This window comes from Sarcophilus harrisii, chromosome 1, assembly GCF_902635505.1.
Source record: "Sarcophilus harrisii chromosome 1, mSarHar1.11, whole genome shotgun sequence".
Taxonomy (NCBI): domain Eukaryota; kingdom Metazoa; phylum Chordata; class Mammalia; order Dasyuromorphia; family Dasyuridae; genus Sarcophilus; species Sarcophilus harrisii.
In genome coordinates, this window is record NC_045426.1 from 497,601,960 (window position 1) to 497,628,915 (window position 26,956).

Consider the following 26,956-nt stretch of genomic DNA (forward strand, 5'->3'; position numbering starts at 1 on the left):
TCAACAAATAACCTGCTTAATGGGTTTTTTTAAATGCTGGGAATGAAATACAATTACCTAATCCCCATCTTCCATCCTTTAATATCTCCTATTTATCTTGTATATAATTGACTTTTCATATATTTGCAGAGATTCTTTTTCCTCTTTTTGTACTACAAGGGCTTAGCAAAGTACCTGGCACACAACAGGTGCTTAATAACTTTATTAATAGTATTTGTAGATTTGAATGAGCTTAGTTCTACTATCTATGATACAAAATACCATTTATATATGTCATAATTTCTATACAGAAGTGACCTTTGCCCCTCCTCTCTTCTTAGCACAAAATTTTGCACCTAGTAGATGCTAAATGAATATTTGGTGGAATATATTTATTATTATGTCTCATTTATCTGAAAATTCATTTATTTTTATAGGATGATAGGCAATGTAGTTTATTTTTTTTACAATAGCTTAGCTATTGTATCAAAGCAACAATACTCAGCAGCCTAATTGCAAAACTGCTCACTATTTGTGTGTAGGCACATCAGCCCAGTTTTTCCAGAGTGATCTGTCCCAGTGGCGTGACTGGGAGGCACTCAGAGGTATAGAAGGTCATCATTATGTAAGCTGACCAGAGCAAACATATTTAACTACAAATTGTAGCAGAGACCATTCCAGAATAGTTCTGCCCAGAAACTCTGAGGGTCTTCTCTGCCCAGACAGACTTTTTTTTTTTTGCCACTAGGTCCTAAAAGAGACTAATCTTTGCCTCGTTTCTTACCTAATCTTTACCACTAAATGAAAATTGTCTCAGTCAAAATGAGACCTGTTAAAGACTTGAGCCTTGAATGGTCAAGGTCTTCCACTTCCTCCAGGTCATCTCCAGTTATCCTGATCTATATCTGGCCACTGGGCTCATGGCTCCAGAGAAGAGAGCAAGGTTGGTGACCTTGCACAGCCCACCCTCTCTCAAATTCAATTTACTTGTATTTCATGGCCTCAACTCCATGATGTCATGGTCTTCTTCAAGAATGGAGGACAAACAACAAAACCAACAGCAGCTAAACATGTAGGCATAATCTAAAACAAAGTTGATACAAGATGCCCAGGGACTGAAAATGAATAAACTCAGGAACAACTAAAGTTAGGAGGAAATAACTAGTGTTTTTTTGTTTTCTTGACAGCTTTATGTGATTTTATCTGAAACATTTCATATTAATAATTTGTGCCAAAAAGTTTACATGTCATTCAACAGTTTATAAATATATATAGATACATACATCTATGTATATTTATGGATATACACTTATAAATGCATAAATTATTGAATGACATTTATGACATATGCCATATACCTATATATTTTATCACATTGGTTCAACTCGAAGAGATGAACATATGATCTAATTTTTCATTTCCTATTTGTCTTTATGTCTGATTCCTCTGCATCATGTTTAAAAATTCAAATGTTTCTTACCTTGCATTTCAACAGTACATTGCATTCACCAGTCACTTCCCAGCTGAGATATTCAGCAAAATGAGGACCTATAAAAAAATGATGTCAGCCATGACCATATTCATCACAAGAGAAAAATTAAATTTTCTTTTCTTCTTAAGGTGATGATTTTAAATTAAATTTTGAAAATTTACATTTTTTTCATTTAAAAATAGTTCAAATAGATTTTTTTTTCAAATGTATATCCTGGACTATAAGACACTATTTATTTAAAAGGGTTTGCATTTTAATTTGTTCTAAAAAATCTATGTGTATATCTACTTACAATTCAAAGAAAAGGATTTCTTTTCCTAGTCTCTTCTTTTACCTTGTTTCCTGATCCATTCTTTTCTCTGGAATTCAGCTTCTTTCTGAAGGTTTTTGTAGACTAGGAACAAAATACAAAGAAGACTATGATATAAAATTGAGCACACAAGATGTGGAGATTGTAGTTAATCATGCTTGAAGCTTCTGCCTTTCATTGTCTAATGTAAATGTTCCATTATAAAGATTTGCATTTTCCATGCTTGCTTACATTGGCTAGATTATCATTATCAGATGCAATGATTATGAATGTATTTTATATATGCCAAGTTTTGCATTAATATCAACATGACCTCCACAATGCCTTATCTTTGCTTATGTTGTGCCACAGTTCCCTTTTATTGTCCTGACTCAGTTTCCCTAATTGTTCTGCCTCAGTTTCCTTAATTGTTCTGCCTTAATCCCCTTAGTTGCAAACCCTACCTCATTAAGTTCATCAAGATTGGTATAACTCAAAGGTAATAAATTGTCAGTGTGTAAACTCAAGATAAGACTATCTCAGATATCTAATTGACATCTTCTGTTTTTTCAGACATCCTGTCTCTAGCCAGACACCTTCTTACCTTCCATTTGTTAGAATTTATGGTCCTACTCCCCCACACCCTCCAACCTGTTAGAACCAGATTGATAGTTCCTGCCTGGAGATTCCCTGCTCACCAGAGTTTGGACTTCACCCCCCTGCCTTTATTTAGCTACAGTGTATAAATATGTCATTGAGAACTCACATTCTCTGTTGGATACTTTGGACATCAGCTCTGGAGGCATCATGCCCCCAGTGCAATCTCCCACTTTCAATAAATTATTTAAAACTCTCTAATCTCTATCTTGCCTCTGTTTCTCCCTCATTACAGTTATAAGTGACAGTGGATTCTCAGAGTCTACATTAGCAGGCTACTCAGGCAGATCCAAATCAGTGGGGAAAGCCTTCTGTGGATTATTTGTTATTTTGGCTAAATTCAAAAAGGCTCAATGACAGAAGGACGGCCACCAAGTAATGAATTTTTCTGGCTACTACAACATATGAGATTTTGTACTGATGTATAGAATGGTTATGATAAACATCAGAGATGTAGCCATGCCATTGGAATTCCAGATCCTTTGAAGGACTTAAGTTTATCACAGAATCACAGAAATCAAGTGTTAAAAGAGGCTAAAGTCTCTAAACTAAAGTGGCTATCCTTACATGAAAAGAAATCCTCCTATAATGCATTATAAATGGTTGTTCAACCCTTACCTGAAGACTTTCAAAAACAGGAGGACCTATAAACTCTTAAAGCAAATATATCACTATGTAGAGAATTTTAAATTCTTTCACTTTAGCTTGTTTGCAATAAATATCAGCTATAAAATGGTAGAAATGTCAAGCTTTAGTTGGAAAGCACTCACACTCTTTTACCAAGGGATATTGTATAACAATGTCCTCTGGCAGTTTTAAGAATAGGCTACTATTTCTATTGTGATAATTTAAGAGCAGTTTTGCCTAGGGACAGAAATATGGATTTAGTGACCTCTTTAAAATCCTGTCTGCCTTGTAGTCCTATGGAAAGCATGGATGTACAATCATATAATGAATATATAAAAGTTGAGAAACCATCTCCATTACTTCTTTCTTTTTAAAGAAATTTTATTGACATATTTTGTTTTTATGTTGCCTAAATTTCTTCCTCTATTCTTTTCTATTTCTTGTCCCAAAGAGCCATTTTTAGAACAAAGAATTTCATCCCCATTATTTCTTATGAATTATGGCTGGTTGTCTTTGTATTGAGGGATATTTTTAATGAGGAAGGTAAGAAAACTCAAGGGCAAATAAAGATATAGTAAAATTCTTACCATCCCCGATGAGAACAAGAGTAGATTGATTGGTTGCTTTTCCATCTTGGATCTGGAACGTATATGTTCCCTCATCCTCATTCTCAAGTTTCTCCATAATCATTTCAATTATTCCTGTGTTTCGGTCCATGCGCATCTTATATTTCTTCAGCACATATTGAAAAACCAAGAGGAAAATTTTTTTTAGCAGTAGCAATATAATTAAATAAAATGCTAACACTAGAATTAAAAAAAAATTATTGAAACAGAGTACTAATTTTAGCGAGGTTTCTTTATAAATTTTTTCAGGTAATACTCTTCGAAGCATAAATCTAAGAAAATGGAATAGATTATGGGGAATGTAATAAACCTTCATTAATTCAAATGAATTGATTAGAAAAGGCCAAATTGAGTTAGTAAAATGTCTGAATTTCAGAAATACAGCTTTATTGCTTTCAAGCACATGTAGTCATAGGAACAAGGAGATAATAAGATGTACTCAGACCTTAATAGATAAACACTATTTGTACTTAGGATATCATATATAGATCATAGCACATAGTATTAAGGTTTGGTTATATCATAGTTTCTGGACTTTGATCATATTATTGAAAGACATTCTGACATAATTGTCTCAGTGATGGTGCTTGAAAACAATTTGCTCTCAGATAACTTACGTTATTGATTTGTTTAGGAAAAAATTTTTTTTTGGAAAAAAATAGCACAAAGATAAAATCTGGCCCATTTTCTGTCCAAATCATAAATTCCAAATCCAAAAGCCTGAAGAATTAAAGCCAAGCTATAAACAGTTTGTAGGAAGAGCTAAAGAAGGTCTTTGCACATTAGGTGGATTGTGGAGTATTTATGAAAAAATATGGATAAGACTCAGTATGAGAACATACAGAGAGATGGCCATTACACTGAGATGAGAAATGGAGTCACTGACGTTGATTCTTCAGTATTTTTACAAGCCTTTATCATATTATGAACCTTTCTTTCACAGGGAATTTTTTTAAAAAGGAAATTACATAGTAAGTGAAATGATAAGTTATTTTAATAATATTCCCTTGGGCAATCACATTCAAATGAATATGTCCATAAATTTGAAATTGTCTTAAAACTAATTTGCACTAAACAAACCTAACTAGCATAAAATGTTAAATTCATGTGCTAGTTTTTTGTCTTTTTTAAAATTAGAACCAGTATAAGTAATGGGTGTATTCTTTGCTGTACCCCCTTTTTACCTCTCCATCATCTTGACTCTCTTAAAATCTCATCATTTTAGCTATGAATAACTTTGCTATTCTCAGTAATACAATCATCCATGACTACTCTGAAGGACTTACAATGAAAAATCCTATCCATACCCACAGAAGGAACTGATTGTGTCTGAACACAGACTGAAGCATTCTCTCTCTTTCTCTCAATCTCTGTCTCTCTAATTTTTCTTGAGGGTTTTTATTTTCATTAGAGTGAAAGATCTATGGTTTTTCCTCCCCACAATTTGACTTTAATGGACATGTTTTGCATAACTTCATAAAGAGTTTCTTAATTGTGGGTGGGAATAAGAGAGAGAACCTAGAACTTAAAAATTTTAGAAACAAAAATTTTTTTTTTTGGTTTTAGTTTTTTATTTTGAATGTAACTGGGGAGGACATATTAAATAAATAAAGATTCAGAGAAAAAAAAATCTCATCATTACTCTCATCTAGACACTAGTGAGTTATATTGCCCCAAAGCTGTCATGCTTGAAGGTATTATCACACTCATACTTCCCATTCCCAAAGTGATATTTAGATTGGAAAGAATTGCTGGTTGTGATGGAAACGGGTCATCTTTCTCCACCCTTTCTAAATCCATAGCACTAGTGATGTGTGGTGATAAACAAATGTAGTCAACAGGATAGTGGAGTTAGGCTAGGGGCAGCAAAACATAAATCTCCAATTCTTCTTCAATCTCCCAAGTTTGCTCTGGTCTCAAGATAGATAATAACTGGGGTCAAAAAAATGATAATTCTTAGAGGACAACACGTAGATTCACCATTTTAGTAGTTGATGGTTGAGAAAATTTCAGTGTGGATATCTTAACTCCATTGTCATAAAAATGGCATTTTTTTAATGCATGAAAGTCTGGGAAACTATTTTTCCATAATTTGCAGAAGTCTTTGTTCAATACTAAAAATTGTTCATTTTAATTCATGTAATAATCCTGGTTTTTATAAGACTTTTCCAGAAACGGGTCTTTTTGTCTCAGTAGAGAAATTGTATTTTCCTAGCTCTTCCTTCCATGTACACATAAACTGAAATGTCCCCTCCATGATGTTGTAGTAATTAGTTCAGGTTACAATCAAATACCTTCTCCCACCATTTTCTGTTTTAATGACATCAAAAGAGACTAAAAAGAATGACACTTACCGGCCCATCAAAAATTTCCTTATCGTTAAATATATAATTGGCCTTGGAATTGCCTGAGAGCTTTTCAGCCTGCATCCAGAACCGAACTTCTCCCTTCTCCATAATTTCAACGGCCAACTCAGATTTAAGTGGGACAGCTATATATGGGGGGAAAATGATAGTGGCAATAGTGATGTTAACAAATTAAATTATGTGTAGTTTTCCTCCCAGTTGTTTCTGGCACAAGAAGCTCATCTCTTAATTCCAGGAATTTTCACTGGCCATCCTCATATTTGGAATGCTCTCACTCCGCTGACTCTCTTCAAGTCCTAGCCAAAATCTCACCTGCCACAAGAAGCTTTTGTGGATTTCCCTTAAAGCTAGTGCCTTCCCTCTGCTGTTTATCTCCAATTTATTGTCTGTAGCTTGTTTTCATAGGGTTCTTTGAATATTGTCTTCCCCATTAGAATATGAGTTCCTTGAGAGGTACTATCTCTTGTGTTTCTTTGTATACCCAGTACTTTCAATATAGTGAAGGTCTCATAGTTGAATCAATAACTTTTTCAGTTGTGTCTGACTCTGTGATCTCATTTGGAATTTTTTTGGCAAAGACATTGCAAGGGTTTGCCATTTCCTTCTCCAGCTCTTTACAGACGAGGAAACTGAGGCAAACAGGGTTAAATAATTTGCCCAGTCAATCACACAGCTATTAAGAGTCTGAGGTTACATTTGAATACAGGTCTTCCTGACTCTTGTTCCTGCACTCTATGTATTATACCATCTAGCTGTTCCCTTTGCCACCATTACCCAGGTGTTTTTTCAACCTGGAATTCCTTGAAAGCCTCAGACTTTCAAACCTTACAATAGCCTTTCACCTGACAGTCTCTTTCTCATATTGGCAAATTATTTTCTAGTCTTTCATTTTGGAGACTGCTCCAGACTTGTCATGTTTTATTGATCTCCCAGTAGTGCTTCCGACTCTTAAGGATTTTTGCCAGCAGTCATCTATCCAGGTATTTCTTTACACACACACACACACACACACACTTATATGTTACTTTTCCCTTTTAGAATATAGGGTGAGGGTAGTCAATATTTTTCCTGATTCTATTTATATTCCCAGTGCTTAGCTCAGGGCATGGCACATAGAAAGCACTTAACAAATTCTTGTTATCTACTAACTTACCTGTAAATTGGACAGCTTCAATTTATATTAACAAGCAGGTATCCTTTTTTTTTCATGATCTTTTGTGTATATAGATAGGGAAACATTTTTTTTTTTTCTTGAGCTGTATCTATTTGCAAATAAATTGCTTAATTGCTTTAATGGAGAGAATTTCTACTGTACTGGGAGTTGCCGACCTCAATGAAATCAAAGGTCTAAAGTGAACTAAAAAACAAAAAATCTACACATAGCATTTCTGATTTGCATCTGGGCGGATTAATCACGTCAGTTTCAGATGAAAGTTAAAATGATCCCAGCTGGAGGAAAGATAAATTCAGGAACTGTGATTGTAGGGTGAGGTCAGTGACAGATTCTCTCAGTTCCTTTGATAGATTATGGCACAAGACAAACGTGGGAGGTTGATTGGGTGAGGGAGGTGACCTTTAGTGGTCAAAAGGACCATTTTGTAGAGTTATAGAGATTACAAAAAACTAAGGCTCAGGAGAAATAATGCTTATTCTAGGAGGTATACACAATCACTGTGTTCCAAAAACCTGAGTTCTATTATTACTAGGACAGCAGAAATTATGGCAAACACTATCACCTGGTAGCTATCAAGCATAAGTAATGACATAGTGGATAGGTGTCCCGGTGGATAGAGTGTGGAGCCTGAAGTTCAAATCTGTTAGCTGAGTGATCCTGGACAAGTTTCTTAACCCTGTTTGCCTCAGTTCCTTCATCTGTAAAATGAGCTGGAGAAGGAAATGGCAAATCACTCTTGTACCTTTACCAAGAAAACCCCAAACAGGATCACAAAGAACTGTACACAATCGAAACTAATGAACAGCAATGTTTGTGGGATCATTGGATTGTAGATTTATGGTTGTCAAGTGTTATCTAATTCATTCCTTTCACTTTATAGATGAATTTTCCAAGGCCTAGATAGATGAACTGATTTGCCCAAGATTAATTACCCAGTTTACAAGTCACAGGATCCATATTTGAACTCTGTGATTCCAAATTCAGTATCCCTTCCACTATGGTCACACAGAAGTTTTACAATATTTTTGCATTTTATCTTCCATGAAAAGGTCATAATTATCTTTTTTCTTCCAAATGATTTCTATTTATTGTCTACATGCATACTAGTAAGTGTAAAAGACATGTACATAAATATGTGGACATATATGTAATAATTATAACCCATCCACATTTTGGACTTTATGCAGGTATTCAAAAAGACAATATATTTATATATATTTTTATAGTCCACATGTGTGATTTCATCACTGCTGGTGATGGTAGCAAACTTCTATTATAGAAATGCTCTCCATCAAAACAGAATAGTTAACTCATTTGTAGCTTAGAGTCTCGGACAGTTGCTCTGAGAGATTAAGTGACTCCAAAGTTACTCAGGTGATTTGTATCAGAGACAATACCAGGTCTTCTAGGTTCCCATGCCAGCCCTCTATCTATTATGCCAGACTGCCTCTTTCTGTCTGTACAGATCACCCTGGTAAACAGATACAGATGTATAAATTCTGCCTCTCTGCTACTGTGGCCAATGCAATAAAACATGGAGAAAAATTTGTCTAATTTTAGCCTTAAATGTTTGCATTTTCTGGCTTGCTCTCAGCCCTACTTTTCTTAACACCTCAGGCAGATTCTAATTTGGTTTAGTACCACATCTGTTCAGCAACTGGCCAATGAGAGAGTATCAATCCCACAACTGCTCTATAGCTAAAGCTGTCACCAGAGGCACTGACTGACCACCAGTTCCACTTTCTGGGCACCAGAATTCTTGTAAATGACATAACTTTACTTTCACTTCAGTTTTCTTAGCTTAAGTAGGAAATGCAAACCTAAACTGAAAAATAGATACTTTCCCAGGCTTTTCTACACATCTGCATTCCCAAAGGACTGGTTTAGAGATTTCTGAATTGTTCAAAAAAATTTTTAGACTGAAGAATTTATTGAATAGCTTATCATCTTAATGTAATGGAAGGCCAAATTTCATTAAATTTCATGAGAAATTATTTTAAAAAGCATATATATATATATTACTTTAATGTTCACAAAATGTTTTATAAATATTATTTAATTTGATCCTCACAACAACCCTGGAAGGTAGATGGTGTTATTACCTTCATTTTGTAGATGAGGAAACTGAGGCAAATGGTGATATAGTGACTTGTCCAGAGTTAAAAAGTTATTAAGTGTCTGAGTCAGTTTTTGAACTTGTATTTTCCTGACTTCAGACTCTGCATCTGGCCACTGTGCCATCTATCTACCACTTAACAACTAATCAAATCTTTAAAACATAATTTAATTATTGTAAGTCAGCATTTACAAGTGGAAGCAGATTCAAGTTAAGTGTGTCATTTATACTCTTATCAACAGGTTTGTAGAAATAAATGTTATCAATCAAATTTCCATGCTGTAAGATTATTAAAATGTTACCCTCATGTTAGAAATTAAAATAAAAAGTTTTCAAGCTCTCATTGAACAGAGGCTATTTAAAGAGCTATTTAAAGAGTTATCAAATAGCTTCCTTTGTATTGAGGAATTGGCATTTGCCTCCACTTTTTTTTTTGTAGAGCCAGACCTGTGATTTCATTCTTATAGTGACCTCTCAGCAAAGAAACTTTTTCTCTTACTGCAAATAGACACCTGCAACTTACATTCTTAGAGAGATGCATTAACTCTCCATAGACTTAATGATTTGGTCCTCTGATCTATATAAGTTACATATTCATTCCTTTACTTCTAGGCCTCTTATCTATCTCTCTCTCCCCAAAAAATCTCAAATAAGAGATGTCAAAATTACTTATTCCTTGATCAATTCTATTTTTAGTACCAGTGATTCTACTTATGTTTCCAAGTGCATCAGAACATTTGCAGATCCCTAACTCAGGGTTGAGTCACTATTTGCTATACCCTCATTTTTTTCTCTTCTCTATTGTTATAGTTGAATGTAAATGACTTTTGCTATTTAGGGACTCAATCAGTGTTTATTAACTGATTATTTGGTTGACTGCTTGCTGCCCCCTCTGTTTGCACAAATAATTGAAAGTTGACTATTACTATTTCTAGGATTCTGCTTCATTATTATCCAATTTAAGGTCCATTACTGTGGCTCATCTTCATTTGATTTAGTGTGAGATGGGAACCAAAGTACAAGTTAATGATCCCCATACATTTTTAACTTTCCAATGGGAGGACAGATCCCTGGGAATGAAAGAATGGATGGTACTAGCCACAAGGCTTTTTGAGATCTTTTTTCTTCCTAACAAGGGGAAAAATTAGTATTCCTTTTCTTAAATTTACTCATTTTTTAAAACTCATGAATAATAGTGCACTAATTCCTGTCAGGTCTTTCTAAAGTATGTAGAACGAAATTTTGTAAATCCTACTTTGTAGACAAGAACACTATGATGAAGAGATATTAAGTGAGTTGCTTGATTCTGCTCCCCCTCCAACATTCATAGTGTTTTTCTTCTGCTGATTATCTCCATTTTATCTTGTATATAGTTTTTCAGTGCCCAGTTCTTTAGATATTGTCTCCTCCATTAGACTATGAACTCCTCAAAAACCAGGACTGTTTTTTGCCTTTGTTTGTATCCCTAGGCTAGTACTTAGGGTCGTATCTGGCACATAGGAGGTACTTTAAAAATGCACATTGACTTGATTTAAGTCACACAGGGAATTAGTGACAGAAGCCTAGTTAGTCAGAGCTAATACATTTGCAAACAAAAGGCAACTATAGAAAACCATTTTTTTTCTTTCAAATTTTACCTTTGAAAAAAAGAATAAGAAATTATTTTCCCAGTCCTTTATAGTAGGAATTGGAGTTCTTTAAAATTAGACAAACAGCCTTTAAAAGAAGTAGCTATGTTTTTAGCATATGGAATGCAAAGGAAATCTGAGTTATGTAAGGATCACGTGTTTATAACAACATTGCATTAGTTCCTATTTTAGTGTTTTAAACACAAGTTCTAGGGAGTAACTTTCTGGAGGTTTTTCTGTCTCAGCTAATGAATTTTAATGGCAAAAGATGCTTTCAGGTCATTGTATCTTCAGAGTCTCCTTACAAGCTTATACACTCCTAACACTTAGCTGGGGCATCTCATCTTTCATATAAGAGGGTCACTAGCAGAGTGTGCTATAAAGTCTTAAAGGAGCCATATTATATATATATATCAGATGAACCAATGGCCTTTCTGCCCCTTTCCTTGACCAGTTTGTTTATCTTAATTAGTTTTCCTTATGTTTAAGCTGGCAAACTCTAGTTTGAGTGTCTAAAATGATAGAAACCTATGTCTTACTTTTGTACTATTATCAGATTATATTCAAAAACAATTCAGTTTGGCAAGGAGACATTTGTTTTGGCTCTGGTCTATGATTTCATCAGTATGGAGAAATCCCAGCATGGAAACTTCCTCCTCTGATGCAACTCAACAACTCTATCTGTAACTTATAGTTTGAAGAATTACTTGGGGCACCAAGGGTTTAAATAACATGATCACAGTCACATAGGAAGTTTGTGTTGTAGGTGGGACGTGAAGATAGTCCTTCCTTGAATTTATTTATGTTATTACACAGAAAAAGGAACAAGCCTTTATTAAGCTCCAAATATGTGCCAGACACTCTGCTAAGTGCTTATCAATTACTATCTCATTTGAACCTCACAACTGTTGGTGTTATTATTATCTTTATTTTAGAATTGAGAAATTGAGGCAGAAAGTGCATAATGATTCATTCATGATTACATAACTAGAAATAAGCATTTGAGGTAAAATTTGAACTAAAGTCTTCCTGACTTCAGGTCCAGTGGTCTAGCCACTGTGCCACCTAACTGCTCAGCACATAGTAGGTGTTTAATAAATGCTTATGGACCTATTGATTACTGACTTCAAGGCCAGACCTTTAACTATGACCTTATACTGCCTTTCCCTGGAGACATAAAAAAAATGAATATCTGAAGAAAGTTACAAGCATGATATGAAGATATTTAGATAAAAATTATTTCTGTAATCTAGAGCTTATATTTCGATGAAAAGAGCCTCTTGGGTGTTTCGTACACTAAAGAAAACATGTACTGCATGAATATCCTCAGTACATTTAGAGAACTAATTATTAATGGTAAATAAAAATAATAACATCATCTGGTTTTTTAATTTACAAGGAAGCACTACTAGAAAGACACATTTATGACTGCCAAAATGTATATCCCATCAAGGTTCCTAAATTACCTATTTCTATCAGTGCTATCAATGTTAATTAACACACCACATAGTATGATGACCATCACCCATAAATATTTTTTGTTCTTACTTGGGAATTTGTGTTCTTGGCTGAGAGCAAGTAAACGTTTCATCTCTGGGAAAAGAAAGAAAAACAGATAATAGTTAGTACTTAATAATAATATAGGTTAAAAATATTTCACATACATTATCATAGAGCAAATTCTACTATATTATTTTACAAATGACAGAACTTGGGCTTTAAAGAGGTTGCTTGTCCATAGTCATAGGTGAAACATTGTATTCTGATTTCCAATCCAGCATTCTTTTGGCTACATGAAATGTTCAATTTGACCTTTCACACAATACAAAAATGGTATTTTATTATCATAAATATAATAATATTAATATTATTAGAAATCATAGGATGTGGACCTGGAACAGCCATTAGGAATCAATCATATTGATAAATATTTAGCAACCAGATCTATGAAAAAATGTACTCACAGCACATTTTTAAGTTCAATCTTCATTACTAACATTATATAATACTTTTTAATATCAAGAAACAAAACAAAATGCAAGTCCTATAGTATCTGCCAGTTTTTGAGGCATAAATGATGATACTAAAAATTTAATACTCATGTTTCTTAAGTCAGTAGGAGCTGTTTCCATCATGCCCCTGAATCCAATCCTGTCATTTTGCAATGAGACTCAGAGAGGTTATACATAACTTGCCAAGGTCACATATAAAATTTTTGAACTTCAAAACCAACACTTCTTATTATATCATTTTTCTAGATATCAATGGACAGACTTACCCTCTTCGTCTATTAAATAGCTTGCAGCAATTCCATCAGTGTCTGTAACATCACAGGAGTAAATTCCCAAATCATCTATTCCAAGGTCTTTAAAAGTAGCTTTAGACCTTGAATATAAATATTTGAATGGGAAAGGAAGTCACAAAAGGAGATCTTGAAAAATTAAATACAGTATATTTTACAACTTTAAAAAATGTAAAATGTCCTTGGAATAGGTATACATTTGGAGAAAAGCATTTATAGTCAAATCAAGTCTCTTGGAAGATATATTGGGGGTTTTTTCAAATATTTTTAGATTTTGTGATTGAAAAATATGTTGTTGACATATGTTTTATTGTTTTGGCTTCTTCTAACAAAGTGTTATGGGAGATACACATACATACATATATATATACACATGTATATATTAAAACTTTGATTTAGTTGCTTAAGATTACATAAGGAGTTGTTGGAGATTCAAGGCCAACTATTGTATTATACTATGCTTCCTTGATAGAGAATGGGGAAAAATAGTGCCTTTATGTCTCCTGAAATATTTATCTGCATCAAACTTTGTTATATTCAATATCCTTAGCATTAATGAGAGTCCTTCAAACCTCTTGTTATTTTTACAGTTGATAAGATACTGTCTTTACAATAACTTGCGCAGTATTATTGCCTTGATTTTACAGAGAAGATAATGGAGTTTCAAAGAAATTAAATGACATACACAGTGCCACAGTTATGAAGATTCCCAAGGCCACTGTTCTTTCAACAACACCAGTAAAAGTACTCTGACAACGCAAATGGAAAAATATATGTATAGAAATACTTTGCAACACAAATGTGAGCTATTTTTATAATCAGCATCCTTCAACATTTATGTTGGCTTTGATTTTTGTCTTCTTATGTTCTGAGAGGCTCACTACCAGAAAATGCCCAGGAGATGATGAAATTTTTTTCCGCCATAGCAACTATGACAGGATCTACTAAGTTGTAGTCCACAATAGTCAGAATTGGTGATGAATGTACCAAGGGCATTGAAATGATAAAATTTTTGAAATACTGAGATATGAGCTTTTACAGTTCTTTGGAAAGTATATTGTCTCATTTAAGTTTTATCCCCTCCTGCCAAAGTCATCACAATAGAAAGTAAGGAGGAAACCATTGTTATTGATGAAACATTTCTTACTTATTGCCTTTGCTATCAATTCCTAATCGAGGAGAGTCTTCAACGGGTACATAATCCTTGGACCAGATAAGTTTAGAATCTGGAGACATCTGATCACATTCAAAGTTCAGTGAAATGACTCCATCATCATCAACATTGATGACAATCTCTTTGGTTCCTATAAGATTTAAAAAAAGTGTCACTGATATTTTCTAGTAGAATTAATCAAGTAAATACCTTTTATTTGGGGTTGGTGATACCTCAGACTCTTTTACCATGTGTAATGAATGAAAGAACCCCAACTTCTATTCCCTAGTGATTGGGTCATCACCTGCCATCGCACCAAACTAAATTTAAGTAAATCTACTTTAAGTAAACTGTGTGTTTGTATTTTGAGATGACACTTCCAATAGTGGAGTTAGTGGACCATCAACACTCTTATATTCAGGCCTCTTTGTGATCAATGTCACAGATTTACTTCTTACCAGGGAAAGGGCAGGAGGACCTTAATATACTGCCAGTCTGGGAAAGGAGTTTCAACCTTCCTGAAGACTGAAAGCAAAACAGGGGCCTTATTCAAGAATGTCCTTCCTGATGCACAAGAGACCTACAAACAATGGTTTCTGACACCTACTAAAAGAGGGATGAAATGGGATGGAGAAGGGAAGACTACTATCTTCTTTTTAACATTTATTTTTGTATTGTAGAGATATATGCAAACTGAACTGAGGAATAATCAAGGTGGTGACTAGTTTGTTCTATTATACATTTATTCCACATATAATTTTTAAAAATAGCTTCAATAAATGAGGTCAGCCTTCATTTTGTTCTTTGTAACTCACAATAACCCTCGTCAGTAAACATTTGGAACTTTCAGCTAAAGCTTAAAGATTTTAAAATAACTCGCTCTTTGGCAGACTGTGGTCTAGGAAGTGTTAGCAGACATGTTAGCTGACACATTCAGCATGGTTGAATCATAGAGGGAATATATACTTATATTCCACTGTACTTTGTGTTATGAGAAGATGGAAAGAACAATGGCAAAAGCTAGACTAAATTCTTAATTGGCTATTTGTATACACTTCAGATCAAAGCAGTGACAGCCTGTGCATCCTAATCATTCATTTGTATAGCCATTATGATTTGCAGGCCTAAACAAGAAGGAACTAAATCAGCTGGATACATACTGCTTGTTGTCCTTGGAGTTTGATTTACAGTTTTATAAAAAATACTGTGTAAGGATCAGCAACTTATTTGTATTAAAGGGAAGTACCTGCTTATTCAACAACTAAGGGAGTACCAAAACCAAAGAGATCAAAACATTACAATTTACTTTCCCCCTATTGATTGTGTGTTTATTCTTTACTCAATATAGGGTAACTTTATATATCTAGAATATGGTCAAAGAAATAGGAAATAAGGAAAATGGCCACTGAACATTCAAGACAACATTTCATCCTTCTAAGATCTCATCCAGAAGCTTATTATTCTTAATTTACATAAATTTCTGGAAGGTTTAGTCATTGGATTTCCAAGCCCACTAAAAACCAGAAACAGACAATTAGAAGAGAAGCTGCCTTAGGTTGGTATACTTACAGTAGTAATAAAATAACAGTTGACAACAGAGGAGAAAATAGGGGAAAAACCCTCTAAAAATCAAAATCATTCAAAAGCACAAGCTATCACCATTTGGGATAAATACAAGAAGTCTTATAGTTTCCATTGGTCTCAAGAACAATATTCCATCATAGCACGGAACAATAATTGGTTTTCATGATGATGATCTTGAGTCATAAAAAAGTTCAATTTGCTTTATACTCTGCTTAAGAAGGCAGAAAAGTAAAATACATTTTAAAGATGCTAACTTACATTCACAAAGTGAAAAAAAAAACTTTGGATGTTTTAAGGGAGTAGATCAATTTTCATCTCTCTAGAATATATAGCTATTCTCTGGATACTTCCTTAACTCCCTATTTCCCCACCCCTAACCATAAGTGCTCTTTCTCAAAATTACTTTATATTTATTTTCTTTATATTTTGTATCCATATGTTAGAATCATTATGTTAGAGTCAAGTTACTGTCTGACTGTAGCTGATCAGATCAGTATGAGCTCAGAATGCTCTACCAGAGGTTGGGCACAAATAGTCCATATGAACTTTTGAAGTGGATTCCCTAAAATTTCTTTAGGGTTACTTCATAGAGCACAGCACCTTCTCTGATAAAAGCACACCATTCTGGGCACTCCTATGTCAGTGTCTCCCATGTTACATAATCAATTCTAAAGTTCTTAAGAGAGAGCTCAAAAGTGTCCTTATATTGTTTTTCCTGACTACCATGTAAGCATTTGCCCTGTGTGAGTTTTCCATAAAATAGTCTCTTTGGCAAGTACACATTTGACATTCAAACAATGTGGTCAGCCCCACAGAGTTATGCTCTCTGCAGTAGTGTTTGAATGCCTGAAAGTTTAATTCAAGAAAGAACCCAAGTTTCTGATATCTTTTCTGTCAGATGATCTTCAGAATCTTCCTAAGATGATTCAAATGGAAGTGATTCTGGCATGTCACTAGTATACTGCCCAGATTTCACAGACAATACAACAGTGACACCAGTACAACAGCTCTGTAGACATTCAGTTTGGCAGTCAGTCTAACACATCTTCTCTCCCTTACTTTTCTTCAGTCAGTAGTCAACCTAATACTTCTCCTTTTCTACACTTTCCTTTGGAGCCTTCCAAACACCAAGCCAGGTCTGGCAATGCATGTTTCAACCTCATTATCAATGTGTACATCCCAGGAAAATATACTGCCATGGTGAGCAATTTATCCACAGCATTCAAAACTTTTCCATTTGGTATAACTGATAGTTCCATAAATGGATGGTGTGGTGCTGGCTGACAGAGCATCTGTATTTTCCTTAGTGTTTATTGGTAGGCCAAAATTAATACAAGCAGTAGAGAATTAATCCCTACTTTGTTGCATCTAGGTTGCATTCAGGACTCTCTAGTAAATGCTTCTTGGATGGTAGTTTAATGCTTTTTTTTTTTTTTTTTTCAAAATCTGAATGTAGCTGAGATTTTACTATATTAAAAAGCTTTGAGAACTTTGTGGGAAAATGCAGTTAAATAAAACAACTGGAATTGATTATGTCCCAATTATCCTGTGCTTCTTTACCATAACACAGGATTGCTTTATCAAGAACAAATAGGGAATGGTTATTATATAAAAAAGCCATAGATAGTATTAAAATACTTTTTAAAAAATTAAGCAAAATCTGTTTTCATAGTAAATGTATCTGATAGTGCACACAACCTTGTACACTCATAGTCCTCCAACTCTCCACTGGGAAAAGAAAAATTACATCATTATTTTGAAAAGGAAGCAAATGGGATTTCTTTTAACTTTAAAAAAATTGGCTTCACCAAAAATGTGCTAAATTTTAATCAGATGTGGATAAACACAAGGAAACAATTCTAAAGATTGTAGGGGAGGCTTGTAAAGAATTTAAAACTTGAATGTACAATTAAGCTCATTATGGAATACTTAAAGTTGAGTGGAATGGGAAGCATCTACTTCAGAGACTTTATGAGTCACAGTATGTGCTGGGTCCTGAGAGACTAGTATTTAAAAAGAAGATAAGCTTGTTTTTTTGGATTATGCAGCCATCATAGGACTTTTGAGTTGCAATGACTGAATTATGGCTGAATATTAGCAGTGTCTCAAAATCAACCTAAAGCTAGACTTTGGTTAGAAAGTTTAAATATTGAACACAGCAAGTTTCAACATATGAATTCTCTGTTCCATGGGTTCCAGCATTGACACCTAGCATTATAGAGTTGTCCATATTAATACTCATATCCTGCTATTCCCTTCTTGAGTTTCCATTTATTATTACAGGTCCCAATATGGTGATAGTTTGGTGAGTGACATAGGTCATTAGAATATTTTATAGCAATTCTTATCCTAATAATTATGGATAAACTAGGAAATTTTTTATTTCTCAGATGTGATTCTAACCAATGTGTCATATTGCCCTTTGGAAGGAAGGAATAGGTTTGAGGAAATGCTTTGTGAAGATAACTGGGAAAGCAACAGAGAGGGCAGGTGATGATTAATGAAAGTGGAATCATCTATTAAGCTCTAAAGAAAAAGATATCACTTCAGAGATGAGGTCCAAGCAAAATCGAATCAAGAATTTTGTCTCTACAAAAAATATTCAAGAACTGAGAGAATAACCAATTTATTCATGAGAACCGTCTGATGTACATTTAACGTCTTTACTATAGCAAAAGAAGGAAACCCTCATTAGATAGTGCCTTTTAAGCTGAGCTTTGGCCATTTCATGTGGTTAAACTAATGAGCTTCTCCATATTTGGCATGAAAGATCCTAGGAAAATAAGCACACAGTATATTGTGCCCAAAATCTTTTCCAGCCTAATAGGAACTATGGGAATTTGAATTCTACAGGTAACTTTCCAAGCTTTTTATACTTGACTCTCCTCCTCATACTGTAAGATCCAGTGATGCTGACCTCCTTGCTCTTCCTCACACAGGATCTTGTTGACTTTTCACTGTACTTCTCTCACGCCTGAAATATTTCCCCTTCTCACTTCTATCTCTTGGTTTCCCTGACAACCTTCCAAATTCATCTCAAAACCCATCTTCATTAAGTGATTTTCTTCAGTCCTCTCTAGCTGTTACAGCTTTCCATCTGAGATTATCTTGGGTTTTATTGTTGTTGCTGTTATTCAATGAGTCAGATATTGTGACCCCATTTGGAGTTTTCTTGGCAAAGATAATGGAGTGGCTTGCCATTTTCTTCTCTAGACACATTACAAATGAGTAAATTGAGGCAAACAGGATTAAGTGACTCTACTCAGGGTGACACAAATAATAAGCATCTGGGGCCATATTTGAATTTAGGAAGGTGAGTCTTCCTGACTCCAGGTAACTCTATTCACTGACTACTTAATTGCAGTAAAATTTGCATTTACTCTACATATATTATGTATGTACATAGTTATTAACATATTATTTCCCTATTAGAATAGGAATAAACTATGATTTTGCCTTTTTTTTATATCGCCAATTCTTGTTAAGCCATACTTCATACAGTAAAAATTTTAATAAACACTTGTTGACTGACTCACTGATAGATTTTTGAGAATGCATGGTAACACCAATAATATTATGAAGTATCAGATTAGAATTTAGTGGTAATCATATATTTTCCCTCAAACTGGAAAGGCAAAGCAATGAGTTGATACTGTGGATTGGATTGTATATATAGAAATGACAAGAAATTACTTTATAGGGCATTTTATGTCAAAGTAATAATGGTAAGTATTTCCTAAAAATGTTTTGAGATTGTGGTTTATGCACCAGGATTAGTTGTTTAAGATGAAGTGGTAGAGAAATTCTACAAAGTACTTGATAAGATGCTATAGGTCAAAACAGCATGAATTCTGATTCTTGGTGACTTTAGTGCAAAAATAGGAAGAGGAGAGAATAGAGAGAAAAAGGGAAACAGTGTAATTCAAAGAAGGAATGAAAGAGATCAAAAGCTTGCAGATTATACAAAAACATCATCAGTATCAGCATCATTGAAAGAATTTGTATACTGCTTTAATGTTTGCAAAGAGCTTTACATATATTATCTTATTTTATCTTCATAACAAGTATGGGATATAGGTGCTATTATCCCCATTTGATAGATGAAGAAACTGAGTCAGACAGCAATTAAGTGACTCTGCCTGTGTCACAGTGCTAGTAAATATCTGAGGCTGAATTCAAGTCTTCTTAATGCCAAGTCCAGTCATTATGTGCCCCATGGTTGTTTCAACTGATTCAATGCTGTCAATAAGTTTCTGCTTCTATTTCATGTTCTACAATTCCATTGCTCACTTTATTTTTTAGTCCATTATGCTGATTTTAAAAGCAAAATAATAAGATAGCTTTAAAAAAAATTAATCATAAAGAAAATAAACCATCTGTTTTGTATAAAGGGATCATGCTTGGCAACTGCATAAAAATTGTCACAGACACTGATACTGCATTTCCACTTTTATTTTTATGAACTCAATAGCAAAGGAATGAATTGGAAATCAACATCTTTTGTCTTTATCTCTTTACCTTAAAAATGGATTTAAAAAAAAAAGAATTCTGAATTTGATATGGGACATTGAATTGCTGGGCAGCATAGTGTAGTAGCTAAACAGCTATCCTTAAAGAGAGGAAGACCCAGTGTCAAGTCTCCCTGCTATATGCTGGCTGACATATGCAAGCCATTTGTCTCTCAGCCCTCTAGGCAAGCCTCTAAGAGTGTAAAGTACAGACAAGATGGTAGACTGGCATTGGCAGAAAGAGCATCCTCTTCCTCACACCAGTGGAGTTCCAGGTCTCTACTCCTTAGACTAAATTAGCTTTCATGTGATTTGTGATTTTTATAAAGAATCCTCTAATTTTGGCTAGCGGGACTATTGTTCCCTCCAGACTTTAGATTAGCACTTTGCCTTTTCAAGTCTATAGAACTTTGAGAAAGAAACTCTTAACTCTAAAAACAAAATCTGAAAACAAAAATCCAAAAGTATATACACATATGTATATATGTGTGTGTATAAATATGCATGTATGTATTTATGTGTAAGTGTGTGTATAAGGATGAGAGGAAGCAGCTTGGTTGTGATGCTGTGAAAATGGTGCTCAGTGGAAATGACACTAGAAAGTAGGGTATGTCTTTATGGAAGAACATCTCCCACAATGTGGGAGAGATCAAAGCTTTGGTTGCTCCACTCTCCAGCAAGGAATGTTATAAATAACCTGTAGGATGGTTCTCTCCTTGATGATTACATTGTCATGATGACTAACCTTGTTTGCTTATTCCTGGCTTATTTTCTTATTGCTTGGAACAATGACAGCATAGTTACTGTTCTGGGATATTCTCCCATCAACTGACTTGTTTCCTCCTGTACATACATATACACATATGCTACAATATACATGTCTACATGTTGCACATATACATGTGTGTGCACATGTGTGTGTGTATTACAGTTTATATAATGGCTTGGCCCCCTTTCTCTAATGTACATGATCTTTAATGTTCATCTAGGCTAAAAGGACTTCTAGGGAAGGTTTGCTGAATGGGGATGCAATCTTTAGGGAACTCTATTTCTATTTCTAGGTTACATTAATCTAGTCTAGATTAATTGATCTATTTCTAGTAAAAGGTGAAGTAAATCAGTTTGTTTAGAAACTTTGGAAACTGAACTCATTGAGTATACGTAAGTCTGGCGCTGGTACAATGCCTGGCTCACAGTAGGAGCTTAATGAATGCTTATTGATTGATTCATTGGTCTCTGAAACCAACATCTGACACACTGAGCCTCAGAAGTTTTCCTGGAATGTCTGAATTTCACTGTAACAACCAGAGATGGATACTGAGCTTCTCTACCCTAAGCCCTCCCACACAGATGCTACTTCTTCTGATCACTAAGGAATACACATTAAGCTGCAGAAAGAATACTGAATATACAATCAGAGCACTTGGGATCAAATTCCATCTGTTTTACTAAACTAATTGCAAATCATTTCCTTTTTCTTGGACTCAGTTTCCTTACTTGTAAAAGCAAGGGGCTGGGCTTGATGATCTTTAATATTCTTGTTAGCTCTAAATCAACGGATATGCCTTTCCTATAATGGCACTGCTTTGTGTCCATATCTTCTCTTGTGCTCTAGTACTTAGTGGCCAAGAAAGTAGGATCCCCAGGCCTGGGGTATACTCAATCACCACAAAAATAGAGGAAGGGAAACTGGCCCACCCAGAAAGTCCTACTCAGATCATCCTTAGACTTTTTGGGTAGTCCTATATCATGCAAGTTAATGAATGACAAATGATCTTTTTAAAAAGTCAGATAATAAGAGCATCACTGTTAGGCATTTCTGGAGCAGCACAAAATCATTTTTATCTTAGCTGTTGAATAATCTTTTTTAAGCAATAATCTTGCTAAAGCAGGACATTTTTCATCTTGCTTTTTGGGATCTCTATTACTAGCATGATTAGTATTCATAGAAACATCTGTATTAAATCCTTGAGCACATTTCCTCAATAGATCAAGATCCAAAGTGCTACCAGCCACAGCAGGTTCAGGTAACTTTCCACTTAATTAGAATTACAGCGTAGCTGTTCTTGTGAGGTGTGTTTGGAGTTTGCTGTTACATGATAAGGTTTGTTTCCAGTCTGAAATCTCAATAACAGTTCCCAAGAGACAATTCTTTTTAAATTAGAAACTGAACTTTAAGTCAGGTCACTGACATTCATTCTGGCACATACTTAAGATATAACTAATTTCTTTCTATATGAAAATTATAGAATCATAGGATCACACCTCAAAAGATGGAAGGAAACTTAAGAAGCCATTACTCAGAGTCCAAGGATGCTGAAGATCATTGAGTCCAGGTACCTGAACTTACAGGTGAGGAAACTGAGGCTGAGTAAATGAAATGATTTGCCCAACGTTAGACAATTGGCTAAATATGGGATTTAATCCAATATTCTTTTGGCAGCTTGATATATAAGTTTCCAAACTTTTTTGGTCACAGGATAGCTTCATGTGCTTAAAAACTATTGTTGTCGCTCAGTTGTTTCCAAGTTTTTGTTATCCCAAATAAAAGCTCTTTCAGGACATCTGAGTGGCACAGTGAAAAAGAGCTCCAGGCCTGAAATCAGAAAAACTCATCTTCCTGAGTTCAGATCTGGCTAACAATATTTAACTAGCTGTGTGACCCTGAGTAAGTCACTTAAGCCTGTTTGCCTCAATTTCCTCTTCTGTAAAATGAACTGGAGAAGAAAATGACAAATCACTCCAGTATTTTTGCCAAGAAAATCCCAAATGACTTTACTAAGAGTTGGACACAATTAAAATGATTGAACAATAACTAAAGCTTGAGGGCAAGCTCCTTGTAATGAAGTGGCCCCAGGAAGGGCTTGGTTAGGTAATTTCAAAGTTGGGGTAACCCAAACCTTACCAAGGAGCCCATTGGTGGTTGCTCCATTAAAAGCAAAATTGCTACAATGAGGAAGTCACTTGGGTCATCTTTAGCCCATATACCATGCCATAAGTCCTGAGGATTTCTCTTGCTGAATAAATAAATGAAAATACATTTAGTAAATACTATATACTAAGCACTATGCTGGGAATAAAATAGAAAATGTGAGCCTTGCTTTTACATGCTCTGTCTATTTGGAGGAGATAAATATTCAGTTGGATAGGGAAATTTAGTCCACATCCAGAGGGAGATCTATAAAGACTGAATGAGGATAAAAGCATATTATTTTCACCTTTAAATTTTTTTCTCAATTTTTTTCTTTAGTTCTGATTTTTTTCACAACATGACAAATATGGAAATATGTTTAAAATGATTGTACATGTATAACTCGAATCAGATTGCTTTCTGTCCTGGGGAGGGGAGAGAGAAGGAAAAGAGGGAGAAAAAATTTGGAACTCAAAATCTTACAAAAATGAATGTTGAAAACTATCTTTACATGTAATTGGAAAAATAAAATACTATTGAGAAAAAATAAATGTAAGATATAAATATTGTTAACATGTGGTTTTCTAAGTCAATATATGGCCGCAGGGATCTTTACGTAGGATTTAATGGCTTTCTTTCTATCTGATACAATTGCTCTAGGTAATTCTAAGAGTTACTTCTAAAATTTTTACTTCTCTTAAGTTGTATAGAATGTACCAATTTACAATGGTGGAGGGAGCTTTTTTACACAGAAATTCCTTATATAGTACCAGTGAAATCACAGATATAATTCCTAACTGTGATAAAACAATTCATTTCTAAGAATACCTCTTGGTCTCTATCTTTCTTGTTAAGAAGGGCATTACATTGTATGTAAGCTCTGGAGTTTATATCTCAAGGACTGATAAATTTGTGGTCAGTCATTTTTCAGGCGTGTTTAAAACCCCATTTGAGGTTTTCTTGACAAAGATACTGGAGTGGTTTGCCACTTCCTTCTCCAGTTCATTTTACAGATGAGGAAACTAAGGCAATCCCCATGGTCACACAGCTAATAAGTCTATGAGACCAGATTTAAATTCAGGAAGATGCATTTTTCTGACTCCATATGTGGCACTTTATCTACTGAACCACTTAGCTGCCCTAAACTTGTATCATGCTTTAAATTACACACAGATTCAATGCAATAACCTGAATGCTAATTGTTTAGTTGTATGTTATTGTGGTTTATTTTATAATTTTTTTATACTAAGTTTGGATGGGTGAACTATCTATTATGATTCCAAAATGTTTAGTTAGAGGCTCAGGGAGAGATTATTTAGGATTGTATTTTCCATGCTACAATACTCAGTCTAAGAAAAATGACAGCCAAACAAAACAAGGATGAAATAAAAACTATGATTACAGACTATTTAGAAGAAAAAGAAAAGCTTGATTTTTCGAGTTCTGAAGAGCTTCAAATAGCAAGAAAACACCCTTCTAATTGTCAAGTATTTTATCCGGCACAAATTGACCATATGTGCACTATAACAAATCCGTTGCTTTCATAGAATACCCAAAAAGGGAGAGATGTCTTTCCAGACTCTCAGAGCCATTACAATGACCTGGAGAGTGAGTGTTGTCTCAGCTCCTAGGTCACTCGTTGAGAGCAGTTGTTTGGAAAATTCAGCAGCTGCAAGTACTTAAACCCAGATTTTTATGTATGGACTGGGCTGTCTATCTGAACAGTCAGAGTTTGCTCTGTGATTGGGCAGGAATTTTGTGTGCCTTTGTGACTAGTCAGAGTAGAAAACCTTCTGTGATTACAAACAGCTGCTCTAGGGACCCTAAAAGGACCCCAGACTTTTCCTTCAAATCCAGCATTGGGGCCTGTGACTTAGCCTCTCAAGCCTGGTTTGTAACTGCCCTGGGCAGCCTTTTATTCATGCATTTACTAGCTTACAATCAGACTTGCTAATAATTCAGTCTGCATTCAGTTCAACTAGTAGTCATTATGGCAAGCCACTAAGTTTTAAGTTCGCAATTATTTCACACAAAGGTGGCTTTCTTAAAGTTGGAAAAAACAGAAAGAGCACATCACAAACCTGGACGAGTTTCTGCCACGACAGGACCAACAATATCAGAAGGTTTCCCGACCCCTGCCTGATTTAAGGCTCTGACACGAAATACATAACTGACTCCTTCCTTGAGGTTTTGGACCTGGAAAAAAAAGCAAGAAGAGAGAAGCAATATAAAATTTCATGTCATTTAAAATAACATTTTCTCCATTTTTAGTGATTCCAAGCCATTTGTTTTTGTGTCCTCTGTCTAATAGTAAAACATTAAATTCCTACTCCCTTTATTGCCCCCGACCCATAGCCCACGCATAGACTCGAGAGGAAGGAGTACAGGAAGCTGTCCTTGGAGTCATGAAAGTCTGTGTTCAAATCTGGGCTCAGACACTTTCTAGTTGTGTGGCCTTGGGCAAATCATGTAATCCCTCCCAACCTCAGTTTCTTCATCTGTAAAATGAGGATAATAATAACAACTACCACCTAGGCTTCTTGTGAAGACACAATGAGATTATATTTGTGAAGTGTATTGCAAACCTCAAAGTTCTATATAAATGCAAGCTATATTGAACATATTATATATATTGAATATATCAATATTATTGATATATTATATATATCAATATATATTGAATATATATTGAACAAAGTCACACAAGTAATTTCACAGAATTGTAATGAAAATGCATTTAGTAAACATTATATGCTAAGCACTATGCTGAGGGTACAAATAAAAAATGTGAACTTTGTTTTCACATGCTCTATTTGGAGAAGATAGTATTTAGCTGGGTGGGAAAATTTAATCCACATCCAGAGGGAGACCTATGGAGACTGAATGAGGATCAAAGCATACTATTTTCACCTTTAACATTTTTTTTCTCATTTTTTCTTTTGTTCTGATTTTTCTTTCACAACATGACAAATATGGAAATATGTTTAAAATAATTGCACATGTATAACCTGTATCAGATTGCTTGCTTTCTTGGGAAGGGGAAAGGGAAGGGAAGGAGGGAGAAAAAATTTGGAATGCAAAATCTTACAAAAATGAATGTTGAAAACTATCTTTACATGTAATTGGAAAAATAAAATACTATCTAGGAAAAATAAATGTAGGATATAGGCATTGTTAACATGTGGTTTTCTAGGTTAATATATGACAGCAGGGATCTTTATTGTTTTAGGGACCTTCTTTCTATCTGATACCATTACTCTAGGTAATTCCAAGAGTTATTTCTAAAAGTTTACTTCTTTTAAAATGTAGAGAGTGTGTCAACTTGCAATGGTGGAGGGAGCTTTTTTATCCAGAAATTCCTTATTCAGGTCTAATTCCTAACTGTGGTAAGATGCCTTTATTTCAAGGCAGTGATCTGTCCACAGTTGCTTCTTTCTTGTCAATCAAGGAGCAGCAACAACAATGGTAAAATATCTGCTTCCTCCTTCCTGAGTCATGAAGCCAAGGTACCATATGGTTAGAGCAGCATTAATACTAAGTTTTC

The 26,956-nt window shown here is 34.6% G+C and overlaps 1 protein-coding gene across 2 annotated transcripts in view; it reads right to left on the reverse strand.

The window, feature by feature from the left end:
* Nucleotides 1-26,956, reverse strand: part of MYOM1 (myomesin 1) — a 153,800-nt gene that overhangs the window by 17,846 nt on the left and 108,998 nt on the right. For both annotated transcript variants that reach the window (XM_031946590.1, XM_031946591.1), the window contains 8 exons: nucleotides 25,494-25,608; nucleotides 14,404-14,560; nucleotides 13,233-13,339; nucleotides 12,503-12,547; nucleotides 6,025-6,161; nucleotides 3,632-3,776; nucleotides 1,806-1,865; nucleotides 1,460-1,527 (listed from right to left, as the gene is read on the reverse strand). In XM_031946590.1, coding sequence (XP_031802450.1) covers nucleotides 1,460-1,527; nucleotides 1,806-1,865; nucleotides 3,632-3,776; nucleotides 6,025-6,161; nucleotides 12,503-12,547; nucleotides 13,233-13,339; nucleotides 14,404-14,560; nucleotides 25,494-25,608 — 834 coding nt within the window. The remainder of the gene's footprint in view (nucleotides 1-1,459; nucleotides 1,528-1,805; nucleotides 1,866-3,631; nucleotides 3,777-6,024; nucleotides 6,162-12,502; nucleotides 12,548-13,232; nucleotides 13,340-14,403; nucleotides 14,561-25,493; nucleotides 25,609-26,956) is intronic.